Genomic DNA, 20,034 nt, shown 5'->3' with positions numbered 1-20,034 from the left:
CTTGCTCTTGCTATTAGCCAAGGAACGGAGTCCTTGCATCCTGTACGTTTCTCTGGATTTTTTTAGCTCCTGAGCAGACTCCAGCGAAGGAGTAGCTCAGTGGAGAGCCAGAGTTCGGGAGACAGTCACGGCCGAGGTGGTCACAGGCGGAGGAGTCACAGCCACAGCCACAGTCACCGAAGGCATAGTCGACACTCGGATTGCGAGTCGGAGTTGTCAAGGGGCTCGGATTCGCGGTCCGGGCATCGGAAACACCGTCGGAAACACAGGAGCTCTCGTAACTCGAGGTAAATACGTACGTTTGGTTGACAACCCGTTTCTGGGTGGATAAAAAAGAAATCATTCCGTAACTCGTATTATACAAGGCGTATCGCAGAAATACATATTATTGTTATCATACTTGCTTAGGCATGAACTCGTCGATTCGGAACCCCAATGGAGAGAGGCGCAGAAGAGAAAGGGAGAGGGAGTTCAACGAGCTGTGGTAAGCACCTGATATTCCGATCAACGCGAACGGAGCAATTGAATATGAGGCCAGCGGGTGAAGATTAAGTAATTTCGAGCTTTGTTTTTTTTTTTCTTCTCTTTATTAGGTGGTGAGTCACACGGAACCGCGGAGAAGGCACAGGAGCAGGCACAGAAGTCCGTCCTCGTCTCACAAGCAGCATTTACCCGATGAGCTTCGAAAGTAAGATTGCGAAAAAGCGCGATAAATTGTGACCAAAATTTTCACTCGTCGGATGCCGTTAAGTGACTGTGTAAGTGGATGAAATTTATTCTTTCTAAAATTCTTTCAGGCACTTGGAGTTTGGCTTGATCGACACAACGGGAATGAGCGAGCAGCAGAGGCGAGAGATTCCGTACACTATCGTCCAGTCGTCTCAGTCGGCAGTACAGAATTCGCAGATACCTCCGATACCTAGATCTGAGGATGTCGAAACGACTGCTCTACCTAGGTACGATGATCTCAAGACAAGCTGCATACTGCACGGACCCCCTCCTATCGAGGACGAGACGGGATCCGTAGTCATTGTTTAAAATTTATATTTTACGTAATAATACACCCAGACGAGAATAGCCTTATCTGTTGTTTCGTTTTTACTCGTTTTTAATTGCATGTGTCTTTTTTTTTATGCATAAATTTTTTTCTTTTTGTCTCCATTTTTGTATCGATTTTTTTTTATTTATTCCAAGCATGTGTATACATTGTCTAAGCATGCACCTCGCCCCCTTATTTATTCGAAAAGCATGAGTCCGTTAATAAATCACTGATTAACAGCTTGACGCACCTGTTTATTTCATTTTGTACGTATATGTATCTACCTGGCTGCAGGCAACTTTGCTGCTTTACCGCAAGCAAAAACCGCGAATTTTATGTACTGTTATGTTGTGTATCCTATGTCTTTCCCCCGACGGGAACCTTCCTGCAGGCCTAGATTGTCAACGATTCACTTTCAGAATGAACTTCGGATCACTTGGCGTAAGAGAGAGAGAGAGAAGAACCGCTCATCATAGTCGCGATGGAAGTTATAACTTAAGTTCGTCGAGATCTGCGGGTCGAATTGATTCAAAACATTTCTGCGGCGCTAGAAACGAATATAATTCAAGGAAGGAGTTTGATTATCGTCGTAACGGCGGCAGGATATTGATAGGGAATAATATCGACAGCGGACTAGGCGAGAGCACTCCTCAAGACTTTTCAAGCTGCTGCTCAAGTTCTGCGGGCAGCACCCGAATTACAAGAGTTGTACGTATTTTGAATTATCCATCAACAAACGCCGACCTAAATACTTCTTTTTCTAATACTGTAGTCTCACATCCTGTGTGTGTCCGTTTTGTGTTTCCCGTATGAAGACAAATTGCCCTTTGCACAATGAAGTAGATAAACTACCTTATTATAAACTATTGCAGATATGAAAACTTGTCGCGACAATTTTACAATGTGTGATAGACTTACAGATCTTCAATCATACCCCCAAGATAGGCTAGAGTTGAATATAACAATTACCTTACTTTTAAACTTCAAAACTGTTTGCAAAACTTGGCTTTCCGCGGATTTTGCTTATTGCTTTCAATATTACTCGCAGTTACCGTATTTTTGCACTTGTAAGAACTGCGTTTTGAAACTTGACAAAACCATTTTATTTTTGATGAGTTTCGATAAAGTTCTATTTTGCGTAATGCTTACGATTGAACTAATACGGCAAAGGTGATCTACGTATTTGTGTGTGTCAAATCTGAGCATTTTATTAGAAGTATAATTTGCAGTGAATATTCTCAGTTGAATTATGGAAATATCCTGGCAGTGTTTCAGCAGTTAATTGTTATCATGATGGTTTAAACGAAATTTCTAATGAAATGCTGATGAACGAAACTGTGGTAGACTATTGTATTTATTGATCTGCTGTGTGGTAGTTTAGTAAAAAATAGTTTTCTTTGGTATAGCAACAAAAGAAATTGGGGGGAGAGGGACGCTATGATCTGTCTTCAAATCAAGAAATCTACCCTCCCGCTGACGCAACTTTGGATGCAGTTCTTCAGCCCATTATATCGTAAGTTTCTTCGCCCCCCCGCGCAGATGCTTCTTTCTTTATGCCATTGTGACTGTAAGAAGCAGCCAAGTACAACAACGATCTTATTTTTTCAATATTGTTTTCACTTTTTTGTTTTCAAAAAATTTATTTCCTTCTGCAAATCGTCCTCTGCCACTTTATTTTCACATAGTTTTCTTCGGTATTAAACAAGAGTGGCACAGGTTACGAGTGAATTGAGTCATGGCGGGTGATTTCTTTTCATTTTCCAAATACACATAATCTATTTCTTGCATGTGGATTTGTAAGTATCTATTGCAATTATGAAAGATGATTAATCCATCCATCGCCGAAATGAAGAACAAGTAATAATTGAACATTTATCTGTTGTTACAGAACTCTGACTCGCCGCCACAGAAGCAGGCCGAAATAAGCACCGAGCTTTAAGTTCAAATGAAGAATAATTTCAATGCACATATTGTATATTAAAGAACGAAAGAGAAACTGTTTTTTTTTTTTTTTTTATCTCAATGGAATGAAAGACAGAAATGAAAAAAATCTATATGAATATACTATATACATATATGTATCGTCAAAGAAACGGACTTTAGAATCCTTGTGAATACCTTGTTTTTCTTTTTCGTTTCATCCTTTTTCATCGTTATTATTTAAACAATATATTCCTATAGTAATAAATATTAGTTGTCCTTGGACGCCATGTGTCGCATCAGGTTGCCTATGAATTTTTCCATCTTTTTCAGATCTTGCGCGATCTCTGTTTTGTACTGCAAACACTGCAAGTGAAACGATGAACGATTTAGCCGCGATTGCGACAATATTACAGCATTTCAACTTGTGCTTTGCGCTTTACTTACCGTACGATTGTCTGTGAGCTTGAGGGATAAAGTACCTTTGTTATGGCAGTATTTCATTGTGTACCGAGCCTGGAACAAACGAAATAACAAGTAAGTTAGACAAAGGTTAACAAGGGTGACATACAAATCATTTGACAATACTTGGAATATTAGTATCTTTACAAATGATCGACTCTTCCTACTTATGCATTCATGTAAATTTATCATCGGCGTCATTGTACACAGCTGGTGTTAACTGTACCGCCACGATCAACATATAGGTTATGATTTGAACAGTTTGGCAATTGACAGAAATTTTGCACCAAGTCAACTTTTAATAAAATCTTATTCATCTATAGGGTGAATAAACTACTGTCAAAGTGGAAGAGAATAAAAGTGAAATGGCAAACCTTCAGTGGATCTTGGAGATATAACCTCTCAGCTACCTTCTCGAATTCTTCCCATGACTTAAGGTACGTCATTATTATTATTGAACCTCCGCGAAATGGACGCGCTTTCGTTTGCTTTCACGTTAATCAACTGTTCTTCTACCGTTAGTCACACGTTTAAATAAACATTCATACTCGTTCAACCAACCTACAAATGACAGAGACGGTTTGTCATGGATCTCTGGGCCACCTGTCTCCACGCGTCGTAAGCGAGGAGTCGATCGGTCATAGACTACGAGACTCGTAGACGGGTCTTGCCATTCGCATTTCTTAAATTTCATTCGTCATTCCGATATAACATCAGGTTCTGAACCTCGATTATCCTCTATGGTATTTATCGATTAAAAATATCACACGGTGCTTATTAACAATTGGAATATTACATTTTCACAGTACAATTTTCGTCGCTATCAAAACAAGTTAGTTATCTGCCATTCGCCATATTGCATTGTGATGTTACTTTCGGGGGATACGTTACTTGTTTGTAAACGATATTTTGACTTTAATTATCAACTTTTATTATTGTTTTTTCTTTATTCATATTTATTTTTTATTCCTATAAAATACAACAATGAAAACAATAAATAATTAAATATAATTAGTATGATAATTAATGGTAATAAAAGCTTATAGGTGTCACATTATGTCAAACAATTATGGTTTAGAAGCAAACGGTAATTAAATTATTAGTGATTATTGTACAGATAACAATTAAGGTTTCAGACTCTGTAAAAAATATTTGATCGTTGAAGAAAAACGGACAATGTGTTTTCTACGTAGAAGAATAATCTTTATATAATCAATAATACAATATCCCACGCGTATTATAGCAAGTATAGTGCGTGAAAGCAGCTTTTCGGTAAAAATTTGTATCAATACGTGTTTCGTTCAACATACGAAATAACGTTAACGTTCGCTAAACTATCGTTGGAGCCTGCAGAACGACGGGGGCTCTCCTAACTTTCAGCGCTTCTGGGCTCATCGGCGACCTAGTCATAGCCGCCTGTTTCGAAATGTGATCGTATCCGTAAAGAACAGCGAGCGGGCTTTCGTGCAACGTCTCTTTATTGTTAGCCAGAGGTTTGGTCTGGTCCTGGCTAGCTTGGATCTGAGACTGATCGGCGATTCTCTGCCTGTCGACGGTAGACGTGGGGCTGTAAAAAGCGTCCGCCGCAATGCTTCCCTCCTCAACTTCCTGGCTGTACAAATCGGTTCGTTTAGACCTGAACGCGGCGTAAAGACAGATCGCGAATAGCCCGAGGAGAAACAAAGTCCCGACAGCCGCGGCTGCCGCGATCAATCGCGTCCCCATCGGGTCCCGCACCAGCAAAAGAACATTCGTCGAATCCCTGCCCTTCTCGCTCTCCACCAGCAACGTGTAAACCCGCGCGTCCTCCTTCTGCAAATCCTTTATCTCGAGCTTCGCCCAGTAGCAATTCGTCACCATCTTGTTCTCGATAATCGGTTCCAACGGAAGCGCTTCGTACTTCGGCGGAATGCTTTCTCCTGGAAATTCAATCGCTCGGATATTAAATTGCTACATGCAACTCTCCGTAGTAGTAGTACCAGGAGATTTCTGGGTACAGATCCGAATGGTGACCTTTTACCCGCTTCACAGCTCAGACACAAACCCTTTTCTTCGTATGGGGGTTTTCCTCATTTCGATTGACTGTACCGATCACCGGAAAAAGGTGTCGTGTCTTTGTGTATCGGGATCTGCACTTAGAACTCTCCTTCCATCCCTACTCTCCATCACCGCAATCGAACATCACTCACCAGCCCTGATGTGCGAGCTCCCCCACTGCCAAGCGACGAGGCGAGGTGGAGGCCTGGAGCAGAACCGGGACCTCAGTCTGTGAACCGGTTCCCCGGCCCACCCGATGGACCGGATGTCGCCTCCGTCCGCGGATTCGCCAGCCGACGAGGCCCCCGTCTGGATTTCGGGGGGTCCTGTGACGTGGAGGACGTAGCGAGCGTCGCTCGACGCCTCTCGACGTACCCCGTTTATCACGTTGTAAGCGACGCATCGGTACTCACCCTCGTCGGACCATTGGACGTTCTCCAGGCGCAGACGACGCCCGGCGTCCCCCGCCCGGTCGCCCGGGTTAGGGATCATCTCGGTGTTGGTGCCCCCCCGGAGGTGGACCCATCTGTACATCGCCGAGGGATTCGCGTCGAACAATTCGCACTCGAAGGTGTCGAGGCTTGAACCCAGGACGGCAACGACCGCCTCTTCCACCTTAGGCCCTCCTCCATCTTGTTGTCTGTCGTTAACGGAAGTCGCTCTGGGACCATCTAGGCAAGAGGATGATGTTATTATTGACAATTATTCTTCTCCAAGTCTGTAAATTTCGTTTTTTCCGCGCTCACATTGGACGTCGAAACGGTAGTGAGCGGACGGGCTTTCGCCGATCGTGTTCGACGCCTTGCAGGAGTAGAGGCCCTTGTCCGTTCGTTTTACAGGCTCGAATGGGAGCTCTGATAATCCCATCATTCCCGGAATGCTGGAGTTCGTTCGATTGTCCCTGGGGAAGACGCTGTTCTTGAACCCGACCACCGGCTCCGAGTCTTTGTACCACTTGACCACTGCGGGAGGATTCGCGTCCACGAGGCACTTCAGACTCAGGAAACTCTCCGAGTCTTCCAACGCCGCAGCGAGAGACCTTGGGACCGTTTCCAGCTTAACTTCCGGTGAATCTGACGAACGGAGGAGTATTATGCGGGAACAGAGGGTGAATATTCATGCGTCGCATTGTTGCATTTTATTTTTTCCAATCGCTTTTCATTATCGCCTGGAGATCAAACTTACAATGAACGTCGAGCTTCGACTCCGCCACAGCTGGCACCGCGCTGGTCGGATGAATACTCAGGCATCGAACAGGCTTTCCGTGATTTGCCCTTTCGCCACGGATTCGAAGGAGGCTGTGGGCCGCCCAGGTCTTCGGATTGTCGACCTCCGTCGCGTTGGTTTGGTCCTTAAGAGGCGCAACTTCGCTACCACCTACGAACCTGCGCAAATGATTGTTGAATTCGGTACATTCTGTATCTGTAATGACATTCTACCCGCGGTCACAGGTCTATACGTATGAACATACATCTAGATCCAAGAAAATCACAGATAACACGTATTCTTTGCGTACCACTTAATCAGCGCAGGAGGATTTCCGTATCTAGAGACACAGGACAACGTTACCTCTTGACCCTCCCTCAGAGTAAGGATTGAACCCAAGACTGTGCCTTCGACTTCGAGGCGCGGTTTTCTCGGGCTTACTGCAACGGAAGGATGATACGTTCGTGCGGGTATCGTTTTCGTCGAGTTATTGAGATAGTTTGGGAAATTGAAAATGTATCATAGCTAGTCTATCGGTAGGTGACGGTTCGCTTAATCCAGCGCGTATGTAGGTTTAAAAAAATCCCAACTCCTCCAACATGAATGACGAAACGTGCTTCAAAGTTGAAAGAAGGCTGATGTGACGTGTGTGTAGAAAGAGGGGTCAACTGGTTCGTGACGGAATAGAGAACCGATCCGAATTAGAATTTGAATAGGAGAATGAAATCCGATGGGAGTTATAAATCCTACCTCTGACGAGAAGGCGAGCCGGGGGGGATGTGAGGGCGTCCTGACGGGCAAAATCTCCGGGGGTGACCTGGCACTCCCATTGACCGTCGTCGAAGTCGAGGGATGCCCTCTTCACGAGGATGGAACAGTCCCCCTCGCGATCGCTCGCCCACTCATATTTTCCCGGATGAATGCCCACCGGTTTCCGGTCCTTCTGCCACACACACTGCCCTCTTTTGTCTTTCACCCTGCACCTAAGACGAACGTCATCTCCGGAGGATACTTCCTGATACAGAGCTGGCGTTTCTTCGAACCTCTGTTCTCCGGTAACGAAAATTTCTCTCGCCGTAATCACCCACAGGGCAAATACTGTTAGGTAGCTTCCGGATTTTACGCTCATTTTTCAAATCGACAATGTATGATTATTACTTGCGCGTTTGATCGAGCGGTTATAGGGAAAAATCGAAATCGACGGGTTACGTCGAGCGCTTTGGGATTTAGCTTTCGAAATTTAACTCTCTCGACACTGTCGCCTCACATTTTAACGACTCGGTCACTCTTCTGCGAACAAACTGACACTAGCGCAAGTATTGAATTGCACCCTTCCATCACTTCGCAAACGGATCGGCGTACTTCCGACCGAGAACACCTGTTGCGTATTACCACCGAGTAATAATTCTACCTCGCCATATGTCTCCCCTAGCTAACAATGAATGGCGCGTGCGGCACAATCCAGGGTATATAATTTTCAGAAGTCGCTTTCTTTTTTTCAATTTTACTCACCTCCGATTACAAGTAAATTGCAATTTTTAACACAAAATTATGCAAATACGAGAACTATCGTATTCGTCAGCTCGTGCGCTACCATTTTCGGTTTAATTCGGCACAGGTAGCCTCGCGAATGAACCTCGAGAGGAAGTCGCTAGACGATTTACTTCCTGATTTTCACCCGTTTGCGTGTATGCGTGCGTAGATGTGCGCGGGCTGCGATGAGAGGCAAGTCACAAGTCACAATCAAACAAAGCAATTAGGCCATCTAAAGAACGTCGCGAAAGCGTAGAGAAGGTCCGGTCGGACTGACCCGGGTCGAAAGCGCGGTGCAAAGTTGACTGCAGTTGGCTGCGGACTGTGTGTTTGTAAAACCGGGGCCTCGTACTGGGACTCGGGACCCCAAACGTAACGCGCAGCAAACCCATGCGTGCGTATCCAACCCTGTCTCCTCTCCGCGATGCCTGCTCGGCTATATTCCTTCCTATTCCTTATTATTCGAGCGTGATACCATTAGCTCGTGCCACAGTCTGTGCAGCCTGTCGAACACCGAATACATGCCTACGTTTAAACTGTGTTGGGTATATATTTTAGACGCGCGTCTTTGCCCGTTTAGCCATGTCTGCGTGTATACCGCAACAGGCTCCAATCCCCGGCTCTCCGAGTACCTAATGAGCTCGAATTAAAATATCGTAAATAACGTAACCCAATTACCTATGCGCAATAGTTGTCTTGATTCGAAACGTCCGATGTATGCAATACGCATCGGAAGTCAATTTTATTGTGCAAAGTCGTGTCTTTCTTTCCTGAGGCTCGAGTGAGCGATTACTATAATTACTCTGCAACTGGGTTGAGAATTCGTTTTATTTCGCGATCTTTCAATTTTCTAAGATGTATCAAGTTTTTCTTTATACGGCAACGTTTAATTTTTTATTTCTTTTTATTCTTTTTGGCAACATCGTTGCGGTTACACAATGACGATGACCGTTTCCGAGATGAGAGAAACTCAAGACGGATGTGCAAATTTTAGCCATTAAGGGCGTTGCCTATGCCTCGAAGAGCGCGCGCAAACAGAGACTCACGATTTTCCTTCTCATTTCCTCATTTTTGAAGATAATTAGGTTCTTAGGGGGTCATTTTGAAGGTGAAGGATAGATCTGTGTCGCCTTTTTTGCCGAATTTTCGATTTCACTTTCAGATTTGCGTAAAACGTACTTGAAAGTACGTTATGTTTGAAGTGAAACACAGCGGACAGTGAATTTTTTTTCGCCATTCGGCGAAAGAGGCGACACAGATCTATTCTTTATCTTCAAAATGACTCCCTAAGAACCTAATAATCTTCAAAAATGAGGAAATGAGAAGGAAAATCACGAAGCATAAAACAACAAATTTTTCGTGCAAAAGGCGGGCGGCTGCTAGCGCCACGACTGCGTTGGCGGGCGACCATGCGAATTACAGGCGAGGAGAGTAGACTCAAACCCCCCCACTACAATTCCCCTCCTTCGAATCCTCGTCGCTCGGCACGTGGATAGTGTTCCGCGCTTTTATTTTTGCTTGTGTTTTTCTACAGTGTTTTTTATTATTTCGAATCAGTATTTATTCCCGCGATGGCTAAGAAGAGAGGGAATGTGTCTTTGGAGAAGAAGAAACGACCCGGCATAAAGATTTTGGCTAAATTTCAGGAAAAAATGAGGTAAATCGAATTATTTATATGATTGATGGTGCACCCTCTCTGACTTCGGGATTCAATCACTTGAGTACGAACAATCGCAGGGCTTTAATTTAAGAAGGTACTTTCAAGAGCCGATAGTGCTGTTCATAATAGCAGTATACATTCATTCTCTAGTTTTTTTATACATACGAAAATATAAACTAGAATGCATTGTGACGTGTGGTACTAGCCCGGTTTGCATTAGTCGCTAAAATATGTCATCAATTTGTTACGTGTTCAGGTTAAATGATCGAAATCGATATTCGGCAATTGGCATGAGTGTTTACACTTTGTCGATCATAAGGAATATTCTTATCACTTATTGTGACTACCTAAGTATCCAAGGTAAAATTACAATGTACCTGGCAGAATTTTCCATACAAAGTAAATACGGCGCGTACGTATTAGGCCACTAAAATACGCGCGTTTTGTTTTTAGAAATAAACTTGACGTAATTCTGGGGTAATCATATAATACATGCACACATTACTTACAAATCAGCCACCTACAAAACTGTCATCAAATCAGATACTACTGCCAAGTATAATTTATTTAGAAACTAATGATGATTTTGATATACTATAACTAATGATGACAAAAAAAAAAAAAATTGAAATCAAAATTGAAATTCAAAAAAAAAAAAAAAAAAATTTTGATAAAAAAAAAAAAAAATTGGAGTACGTGGTACTTGGCGGGCCCATGTTTATATTGCCATTACAACATTGATATAGCTCGACTTGTATTTTCTTGTGCTTGTTCTAAAAAAGCCCGCCTTTTACCACTATCTCCAATTTTTTTTACTTCAATAAAAAATTTTTTTTTTTTCAATTTCAATTTTGATTTCAATTTTTTTTTTTTCGTCATTAGTTATAGTATATCAAAATCATCATTAGCTTCTAAATAAATTATACTTGGCAGCAGTATCTGATTTGATTACAGTTTTGTAGGTGGCTGTTATGTGGGTGGCTGTCACATTAATATACTTGGCGAAACGTTTTTGCACCAGAGGTGCTTTTTGGGGATATCAGTACTTTTTGTGGGATTTCGCTTGAACATTTAAAAATTTTGCTCGCTCGCTGCGCTCGCTCGATAGATTTTTGGGATACAGAATTAATATTTGAGACGAAAATAATCGGTGGAAAAGCCAAGTTAGAGCTTTCTCATAATTACATGTATCAGGTCCAAGGTCTTCTACACATTACGAATAGGAAGTGGTGCTATTTTATAGTTTGAACGCCAAAGGGATTGATTTTTGATAAAATAAAACGTGACGATAAATTCTGGACCGAAAAAATGGAGAATAAATGAGCAGATTTCTTTTACTTTTGTTTGTAACCCGAGATCGTAGATTCTAGACGCGCCCGACAACGCTCAATCCGCGAACCCCCTCAAATCATCGAAGCCCAGAAAAGGCCGCGCGTAAGAAACAGTAAATTCACGACCGACAGACGACAAAACACTGTAATATAAATATATGTACATATGTACATAAATATAATAGCTTTGTATATAGCTTACGTGCAATATTTCTGTGATTTATGTTTAGTTAGTTATATGTATTACTGTGCTAAAAATTTGCTAGTCATATCGTTATAATTATATATCTGATTATTCATTCCAGGAATACTTTCTGCAGTCGGACCAGACTGCGTGTATACCTATATATTATGTAAATATTCTATAGCCTATTTTTTCATTACTATCTGTGACCTGCACTCGTGACGTCCTACTTTCCATAGTTTGCGCATTCTATAGAATTTATTTAGCCATATAATGTATACAATGCTCGATGCTTTGTTATATCAATTTTCTTTATCAAGATTACTGTCATGTTTCACTTATACTGTTTCAATTTAATTTCTATGAGATCCTTCTCATACAGATTTCGTGATTATGTTTATTAATTTTAAACGAGTTCAATTTTACTTTTACCATTTTATATTATTTTTTATCATTTTGTATTTGTTTGGTGCAAACCCGATCATGGTTGGGAGGTAGGGGCGGGTTAGGCGGCGGGTCTCTGTTTGATAGCGACCTCCACGTGGTGAGACCTGGGAGATTGATGATATTTTCGTTGTTATATCATGAATTTGCTCACAGCTATTCGTTGCATTTTCAATTTAAAATGACCTGTGACGACGTCTGGCCGGTATTCGTAAATAGTTACGTATTATTTTCGAGACTGTATTAGGAACAGCTCTCAGCCGATCAAGCTATGCTTTGAGCTGCCTCAAGACAGTCCTGCAAATCGAACCTGACTATGAATACCGGCTATTAGACTATTACCAGTCACGTGATCGCATTGCGTAGAAATACCGACGCCGGTGAATATAATTTTCGTTGAAATATGAAGAATGTATATCTATATCAACATACGTATAAGGAATTCTACGTCACGTCCATCAAAAAATGACCTCGTATTTTTTCAATCTATTCATACTTTTTTTCACATGAAATAAAGGTAAAAAGAATCGACACGCATTTTGGTGTTCGTCCGAATTATGTTTGTTTTCGAAAGTTACAAGACAATCATTCAATTTTGATGCAAAAGGAGCTCGCATATATTCGGTTCTATTCGACGTAAAGACATCATTTACAGTGCATTCGGAAGGTGAACGAATAAGCTTTCATAAAAAAAATGCAATGTTGAACATTATTGAAAATCCCAATTTTTATAAACAATTCAAATGTTTAACGATTTTTACCTCATTAATGACAAGTTTTCGAATTATAAAAAAAATAGTTTCGGGTTCCTTATTAAATTCTGTATTACTAGTAAATTTTTCAAGTGGAATCTGAAAGGAGTCTACTTTTTTTTTCTATTATTCATCAGGTGCTGCGTCGTGCCGAGCGCGATACACTGGGCTGTTTAAAAGTATTTGAAACCGAATGCCCGTGAGGGGTGGAAGAGGCTAGCCGCGTCACCCGCCCCACTCCGGCGACAGCTCGGTTGCTCCGTCTCACTTGTTTCTTTACCCTCTCTCTCGCCACGGTTAACGCGGGAAGCGGAGTAGCCCGCGCTTTCTAGCTAGGCAACGCCCTTAACCGACCGCGTTCGAGTTTATGCACCTCACGTATAGTAGTAATATGTATAATGTTTTATGATTGTTAATTATTTTTTCAACCGTTTTTTTTTTTTTTACCTTCTTTGCATAAGAAATTTATACGCACATCTCCGTACGGATTTACTGTAATTGTTAGGAATGAAGGCAGCCGAGGTACCGTATTCTACTTGCGAACGATACCGTAATACGTAACTTGGAATTTCAAGAAGTTATAATACCTCTGTTTTACTCATCTCTACACAAATCCGTAATCATTGTACGTGACGCAATGAAAAATTTCCATCTACTTTGCAATGTTCCGAAGAAACGTCTGAACGCTTTGTTCCAAAACTTGGCAACCCTTTCGAAAATTCAGCTATTTCCCCGCTTTGATTCTCTATACTAAAATTAATAATCTGTTTTTTTTTTTTTTTTCTAACGTTATCAGCGTGTCGAAACGAAGTTAGCATTTGAAAGCGCCGTCTAAGCCGCCACGCGGTCTTGCGCATTTATCCTGATAGCTCCAGCTACTTCCACCTAGCGTGTATTTTGTTAACGTGCAGATTCGAAGGATTCCCCACGTGAGGTCGCTCCTGTTTGATATTTCAAAGCTTGGTTAACCTCATTGATTAAAATTCGACAATTCGCCGAATGGTTACACGGTTTATGCAGATTGCGGTTTAGAATTAAAAGTTGCAAAGAGACGTTCAGGATGCCTTTCTGCGACTAGGTGGTATAACGAACAGCCGCGTTACATAGGCCACGAAAATGGGTGCGCAAAAAATATATTCCATCCGGTCAATGGGGACAAAGATTCTAGGCCAGATTGTGCTTAAATTTAATTTAAATATTCATGCACCGCAGAACGCGGTGCACGCTCTATTAACTATTCCTTCTACTCCTGTACTACAGCAATAATCTGAGCAGCAGTTTTTGGTGATGAGAAATTCTTCGGCATGCGATAGATGTGTGTAAATAACACGTTTCGAGAAATTATTTGATTGCTATTTATCGCGCAGGCACGCCTGGCTTATTTGAATCATCAACCTAGTCTTTCAATGAAACAGTAATATCTAATTGAATTAACTTTGAATTGTGATTACGCTTACGGCTAAATGTTACAGGCCCAATAAGCACGACGAATCGATAACAACGGGAATAAGGTGGGGGATCAGCGAAGAGGATTAGAGTCGAGTAAGGAGACACACATTTATGTGAATCTAAACACACATTTTTTTATTTCATACATGAGATATACGTGAAAAGGTGGGTTTTACAAAGTAGCAAAGCAAGATCATCACTTAACGGGTACAGGTACTCATTATACCGACTAATGAAATAATAATTTTAACATTAATAAATGCCACTTGACAGACTTGTCGATCTTAAGGATCGTGATACACTTTAAGCAATGTATACATCACAAACAAAATTATAATTAAGACTACGACTGCGTCGATTATAGCCTACGATATAAAAAAATTATTATATTTAAGGAAAGTGCGAGGTAATGTAACGCGAATAATGACTCGCAACGAGTACAAGTATCGTATGTTTTAGAAAATTTGATACGAACGAAGAGCAAATTTACTTTTCGGACTTCTTCTTCTTCTGATCCTCTTGCTGTTCGTGATCCTTAGCCGGAGCCTGATCCTTGATAGCCGGCTTGCCGGTATGCTGTATTTTGATCTGTCGCTCGCCCTCTACCTTGGGCTGCTCCTTCCTCGGTACCGTGATGCTCAGGACGCCGTCGGAGGACAAGCTCGACGAGACCTCGTCGATGTTGCACTGATCGGGGATCAGGTATCGCCGTTCGAACTGGCGAGACACCCAGCCGTGCTCGTCGCGTTTCTCCTCGTGCTTGGCCGAGACGACGACGCACTTGTCGACCACCTTCACGTCTATCTCCTCGGGCTTGAACTGCTGCACGTCGAGGCTCACCTTGAACTGATTCTTGTCGGCTTTGACCACCGACGAGCCGCCGTCTCCTTGCCTCAGCAAATTACCCCAGGGTCTGTAGTAGATCGAGGGGATGAGATGCGCGCTCGAACGCGGAGAATCTCTGGGCACCACGTAGATCGACGACCTCGGGTAACTCGCCGCTAATTGCTCCTGTTGCAGGGGTAGCCCGAAGTGCTGGTCCAGAAGGCTGTGAGGTCGCTCCAGGTCTTCCCACCAGTCGGAGAAAAGCATCGGGATCAGCGACATGACGATTTGTTTTTCTTGTGCTTCTAAACGGAGATTCAAAACTCGAACCGGTCAACGGCTAGCTCGTGAGACTTCTTTCTACGGTTTAGGATTCTCTTCTCGAGGTCTGATTCGCTGATTAAATCTTCTCTCTTCGATCGACTCGCGGTATATGGCTTTTATATACTTCTACGCGTATCGTAGGTGCTTCTGACTCTCGCAGTTGCTTCCAACGAACTGATGATCGGCGTTCCTGCTCGCCGGTATTTATGCGCGACTCGCGTGCCTTTGGCGGTGGGGATCGAGGTTCTAGAAGGCTCGGGTAAGCCGGAGAATTCGCGATGTTTCTCGGCTGTTCTCGCTGCAGAACGATGCAGTTTTCGCGCGTTCTCTCTCCGTCTCTCTGTATTTTTCTCTCCTTATTTATATCCTTCTCTCTCTTTTTCTCTCTTGCTTGCAATATATTTCACGCACGACGATTATTCGGCGAAATGACGAGGGCGAACGGACGAAACTTTTACCGAATTTGCAGGAAAGCTCTGGAAAATTTTCGACGGGATATAACAAAATCCAGTAACCAATGTTCACGCGATTTTCATTTCACACGATAATTCTTCTTTTCTTTTTTCAACGCCTATTCTGCCAGCTTCTACTAGCTTCTACGGATATTATCTTCGTCGAGAATCTTCGGCTGTACATTATATGTACGTTACATGTTGACAATTGTTTTTGTAAGATTATTTCTACAAGAAATACAATTGAAGTCGCTTCGAGGACTTTTATAATTACTTTGCACACTCTTACACGTACTTATTGTTAAGAAGACACGACCTACGGTGTATTATGAATACGGTGATGTAAACACGTATCCCAATGTAGATACGCCTTGTATTTTCGCGTTTTTCGCTCTACGTTTCTTCAATTTTCCCGTACGATCTAGTTCGATTCCCGGCTGCTGTTATTTTCATTTTAATCATCACGCTCTGTAAATCTTCAATATCAAAATTACATCATCTAATCGCGAGTGCGAGAGAGAGAGAGAAAGTGTTCTATAATTTCCCCGCTGCATTGTAGCGGCAAACTCGAGCTTCGAGTCGTTTCTCGACGTTCGCACATATCAGGTCTATAGGCAGACCTGCGCATACATACATAGGTATGTACGTCTGGCCGACACGCCCAGCAAGTTCGCCGCTTCGGTTTCGCTTTGAATGTCACGTTGGGTAAGGTTAGGCATCTCGTCGACCGTCGCGACGCGTCGAGAGTATTCGGCATCGACCGACGACGATTGCGTACTATACCTATGTATAATAATACATATGTACGTCGCAGCCGGCACACATACAGATACACATACCTATACGTGCATCGTTCAACGCTGACGATGACTTACGCAGCATTTTCAAATATTTCTATAATATTATTTATACTTGTGCATTTTACGCCTACGTATCCACGTACGCTGAACGTTAGTCTAGACGTATTTGTTAGTCGGTATATTAGCCGTGTTATACTCGACAATTCGTATTGGATATTATGTCCATTTGTTCGTATATTATACATATTATTTGTTTCGTCCGGAGCAGTGTGCATCGTGCAAAAACTGACGTGAGAACGATGCGCGCAAGCACGGATACCTGCATACGTTAAAAAAGAATCTACGCTCTTTTGTCACGTTCTCTGAAAATTTTATATGCCGTTTTTCATGGTTTGTTAATTCGGATCTAGCCTCGCAATCAGCAGGCAGATTAGCTCAGGTCAAGAAAATTACTGTTTAGGTTTATTTGAAATATATGGCAGTGGCACTGCTGTAATAACTTATTGACCTTGACAAGTCGCGCAGCTTATACGCACGCCGCAGACACATTGGCGTCGAGAAGATGCAGTGCTGTGAATGCGAATGCGCTGGAAGCTTACAATGTGATAACCCGTTATACCCATATTTTTACATTGTTTACAAGTTTTATTTACAGCAAATTTATCATCACCACCTCGTCAATGCTACGAATCGTTGGAAGAATTATGGTTCCACAAAGTAATAATTACCATAGTCAGGAGATAAAAATCATAAATCGAATAATTCGATGAGTATTCTCCGTTTTATTGATTCTGACAGCTACGAAGGTTTGATGAAATAGTTTGAAACGAAGCAGGTTCGAAAAGGGAATATTATAATTTTCTGGAATAACATGCACGTTACGTCGTCGTACTATTTTTAACTTCACTGACAATTTATCGTAATTCGAGTTTGAAATAAATCATGCAAAATCTATTGTTTAGGCGGCTGGTAACGATATTAAACCGGGACCGTTGATTGTACATGAAATGCCACGTAATAATCTGCCTGACCGTGGACAACAATCCGACAAATATTTTGGTCTTGCAGCCGCCCAATGTTAGTTTAATTACTTTGTAGGACCGTAATTTGGGCAGTCAATCGAAGAATCAACGAGGTTGAGAATAAATCTAGGCAACTCAAGTGAATTGACATTGAGACGTAAATTTTATTTACAATAAAACGTTTGAACGGATACCTGCCGTTTATAAGGTTTCCTTCCCAGCGAGGATGTGACAAACAAACTTGGAAAACGACTACTCATTCTCGAGGTAGATAGTCCGCCGATAGATAGCCTGAATTTCATTGATACTCTATTTTTCTTACGATTAAATGTAATTTATGATTAATTAATTTGTTCACGCTACAGGATGAGGAGGTAGGCCTGGGTTCAATATGTAAAGAAGCAATTCTTTTTCATTCTACATTTCTGTACTAATATATTTTATTACGTAAATACAATTTTCAGTACATTACATAGCGATATATGGTGGTATATTCATTTTTTTTCTTTTTTTTTTTTGGTTAACAGATATCACATTACCAACAGTGGAAATTTGTATACTTATGTTAATACAATGAATCAAATTACTAATAAAATTTGACGTGATATTACATCCGAGACAGAAATGAAAACAATTTTAGAAAACAAAACTTACAATTAAGCATAATAGGTATCGTAACATTGGTTACAAAATGAAAAAAAAAAAAAAACAAAAAATAAAATAAAATCAGTCCGTTCGTACAGGAAACACGAGAAAAGCAATCAGTTCGTACGTAGTTCGACAATCTTAAAAAATGGTAAATTACTTTGCGTCGTTAGCGATCTGCTTCTCCTCAGCGTCGGACGGCGTGGTCGCAGGGTTCGGAGTATCCCTCACGGCCGGTTTCCCGGTGTGCTGAATTTTGATGCTCCTCTCGCCCTCGATCTTGAGCTGCTCCTTCCTCGGTGCCGTGATGGTCAGGACGCCGTCGGAGGACAAGCTCGACGAGACCTCGTCGATGTTGCACTGATCGGGGATCAGGTATCGCCGTTCGAACTGGCGAGACACCCAGCCGTGCTCGTCGCGTTTCTCCTCGTGCTTGGCCGAGACGACGACGCACTTGTCGACCACCTTCACGTCTATCTCCTCGGGCTTGAACTGCTGCACGTCAAGGATGACCTTGAACTGATCCTTGTCGGCCTTGACCACCGACGAGCCGGTGTTCCCGTAATTGAGAAGAGCTCCCCATGGTCTGTAGTACAAGGATCCCGGGGATCTGCGGTTGACAAGCGACGGGGCGAGGAGTTGTTCAGGGCGAAGACCGACACCGAAATGCTGGTCGATCAGGCTGTGCGGCTGGTCCAAGTCTTCCCACCAGTTGGAGAACAGCAACGGAATCAGAGACATTTTTTCGATGGCCTTACGACGATGCTTCCTTCTCTTCGGTAAATAGCACTCTTTGCTTCGAGTAATCGAGGTAATATTAGCTTCTTGTAGATGTTGCGCAGGTAATGGCTTGACAGCTATGCAGCTTGCCTCAGCTTCGCTTTCTTTCCTGATATGTTTGCTCTGTTGCGATTCAAACTGTTTTGAAACGCGGCCCGAGCTGCGTTCAATTTATACCAGCGAGCCGGCGCGGCGTGGCGGCGTGTCTGCTGCGGAATAATCTCGACGCTGTGAGCCTTGCCGGCCGGCTCGCGCAGCAGACGATACGATACGAGAATCTACTCGACGCATCGAACAAATAAACTGCGGCGTAGTTTCTCGCGAATTTCTCGGTGATTCTTTCTTTTTCGTTGACGAAAATTCACGTGCAGATACTCGGTGCATCTGCTCTACCGTATGCGAACCCGCAAGTAATGTACGATACATAAGGGTGGTTCATTTTGAATGTTTTATTTTATTTCTCAGACGCCACTTTAATAACTTGTGACAAATATTGATAAGAAAATGGCATTAAAACCTGGCGAACGGAGGAAATTATTTATAAGCCGCTACCAATTATTATCATGTTTTTAATTTCTTTCAATGTTTACGACAGCGTGTTTTTTATGTAATCAAGAGCAAACTGCGCCCAACAATTCCGCAGTTAGCTGCTCTCGTCTTTTATCCGACGGATTAATCGTCTCGGAGACATCTGGATAACAGTTTTTGTTACCGAAATAGGAGTATCGCGTCGCTTTAATGTTCCTGTTTCGTTTTCAATACTGATTTTTTATGAACAATGTTTGTAAAAATAAATAAAAAATATTACACTAATTGATAGCGAGCTCTAAATATTTTCCTACATTCTCCAAGTTTTACAGAAATTTTTTTTTCCAGTATTTCTGACAAACTTTTCGAGTGGCAGCATAAAAAAAAATTTTTTAAAATGAACCACCCTACTATACCATACATGTACATCCTTCAAATTACGAAAATATAGGAAAGAACTATTTTGCAGATCAAATTCGGAGTTACTAATAACGCGTATTTTTTTCACTCCTTAGCAAACAGCGTAATTAAGGCGGAATCAGCTACGAAACGTATATCACGCGGCTGCCATAACAAGCTATTTATTGTTTCAATTATCCACAAGCAGGGCCTGGATTCCGTTAATTAATTAAGTTATATTT

The 20,034-nt window shown here is 42.1% G+C and overlaps 5 protein-coding genes across 14 annotated transcripts in view; 1 reads left to right on the top strand and 4 right to left on the bottom strand.

Moving 5' to 3' along the window:
* LOC124222643 (band 4.1-like protein 4A) overlaps nucleotides 1–3,055 on the top strand; it is a 53,867-nt gene extending 50,812 nt beyond the window's left edge. For 8 of the 10 annotated variants that reach the window (XM_046633825.2, XM_046633822.2, XM_046633826.2 and 5 more), the window contains 7 exons: nucleotides 67–287; nucleotides 409–484; nucleotides 594–688; nucleotides 798–956; nucleotides 1,459–1,747; nucleotides 2,446–2,552; nucleotides 2,928–3,055. In XM_046633825.2, the coding sequence (XP_046489781.1) occupies nucleotides 67–287; nucleotides 409–484; nucleotides 594–688; nucleotides 798–956; nucleotides 1,459–1,747; nucleotides 2,446–2,552; nucleotides 2,928–2,964 (984 nt within the window). In that variant the 3' untranslated portion in view covers nucleotides 2,965–3,055. The remainder of the gene's footprint in view (nucleotides 1–66; nucleotides 288–408; nucleotides 485–593; nucleotides 689–797; nucleotides 957–1,458; nucleotides 1,748–2,445; nucleotides 2,553–2,927) is intronic. The other 2 variants (XM_046633827.2, XM_046633828.2) reach the window with 2 other exon arrangements.
* Srp9 (signal recognition particle 9) lies at nucleotides 2,678–4,053 on the bottom strand. The gene is made up of 3 exons (XM_046633829.2): nucleotides 3,796–4,053; nucleotides 3,407–3,475; nucleotides 2,678–3,325 (listed from the first exon to the last, which is right to left on the bottom strand). Exons 1-3 carry the CDS (start codon nucleotides 3,865–3,867, stop codon nucleotides 3,230–3,232), a joined length of 237 nt encoding a protein of 78 aa, XP_046489785.1. The 5' UTR covers nucleotides 3,868–4,053; the 3' UTR covers nucleotides 2,678–3,229.
* Nucleotides 4,054–4,473: 420 nt separating this feature from the next.
* Nucleotides 4,474–8,520, bottom strand: LOC124222731 (irregular chiasm C-roughest protein). Its single transcript, XM_046633994.1, has 6 exons — nucleotides 7,415–8,520; nucleotides 6,975–7,104; nucleotides 6,644–6,843; nucleotides 6,205–6,531; nucleotides 5,611–6,129; nucleotides 4,474–5,340 (listed from the first exon to the last, which is right to left on the bottom strand). Exons 1-6 carry the CDS (start codon nucleotides 7,791–7,793, stop codon nucleotides 4,751–4,753), a joined length of 2,145 nt encoding a protein of 714 aa, XP_046489950.1. The 5' UTR covers nucleotides 7,794–8,520; the 3' UTR covers nucleotides 4,474–4,750.
* A 5,605-nt stretch (nucleotides 8,521–14,125) lies between these two features.
* LOC124222864 (protein lethal(2)essential for life-like) lies at nucleotides 14,126–15,365 on the bottom strand. Its single transcript, XM_046634309.2, has one exon. The coding sequence runs from the start codon at nucleotides 15,122–15,124 to the stop codon at nucleotides 14,504–14,506; it is 621 nt and encodes a 206-aa protein (XP_046490265.1). The 5' UTR covers nucleotides 15,125–15,365; the 3' UTR covers nucleotides 14,126–14,503.
* A 2,480-nt stretch (nucleotides 15,366–17,845) lies between these two features.
* On the bottom strand, nucleotides 17,846–19,045 carry LOC124222865 (protein lethal(2)essential for life-like). Its single transcript, XM_046634310.2, has one exon. The coding sequence runs from the start codon at nucleotides 18,824–18,826 to the stop codon at nucleotides 18,242–18,244; it is 585 nt and encodes a 194-aa protein (XP_046490266.1). The 5' UTR covers nucleotides 18,827–19,045; the 3' UTR covers nucleotides 17,846–18,241.
* Nucleotides 19,046–20,034: the final 989 nt, after the last annotated feature.

The sequence above is a fragment of the Neodiprion pinetum genome, chromosome 7 (assembly GCF_021155775.2).
Source record: "Neodiprion pinetum isolate iyNeoPine1 chromosome 7, iyNeoPine1.2, whole genome shotgun sequence".
Taxonomy (NCBI): Eukaryota; Metazoa; Arthropoda; class Insecta; order Hymenoptera; family Diprionidae; genus Neodiprion; species Neodiprion pinetum.
This window is presented reverse-complemented; position numbering and strand designations above follow the sequence as displayed.

Coding starts and splice junctions, on each gene's coding strand:
- Srp9 (XM_046633829.2), bottom strand. CDS start 3,867: ATGACGTACCTTAAGTCATGGGAAGAATTCGAGAAGGTAGCTGAGAGG. Junction 3,476..3,795: donor ATCTCCAAGATCCACTGAAG/GTTTGCCATTTC, acceptor CGTTTGTTCCAG/GCTCGGTACACAATGAAATA. Junction 3,326..3,406: donor AGCTCACAGACAATCGTACG/GTAAGTAAAGCG, acceptor TTTCACTTGCAG/TGTTTGCAGTACAAAACAGA.
- LOC124222731 (XM_046633994.1), bottom strand. CDS start 7,793: ATGAGCGTAAAATCCGGAAGCTACCTAACAGTATTTGCCCTGTGGGTG. Junction 6,844..6,974: donor CCTCCTGCGCTGATTAAGTG/GTACGCAAAGAA, acceptor TCATTTGCGCAG/GTTCGTAGGTGGTAGCGAAG. Junction 6,130..6,204: donor CTACCGTTTCGACGTCCAAT/GTGAGCGCGGAA, acceptor CCTCTTGCCTAG/ATGGTCCCAGAGCGACTTCC.
- LOC124222864 (XM_046634309.2), bottom strand. CDS start 15,124: ATGTCGCTGATCCCGATGCTTTTCTCCGACTGGTGGGAAGACCTGGAG.
- LOC124222865 (XM_046634310.2), bottom strand. CDS start 18,826: ATGTCTCTGATTCCGTTGCTGTTCTCCAACTGGTGGGAAGACTTGGAC.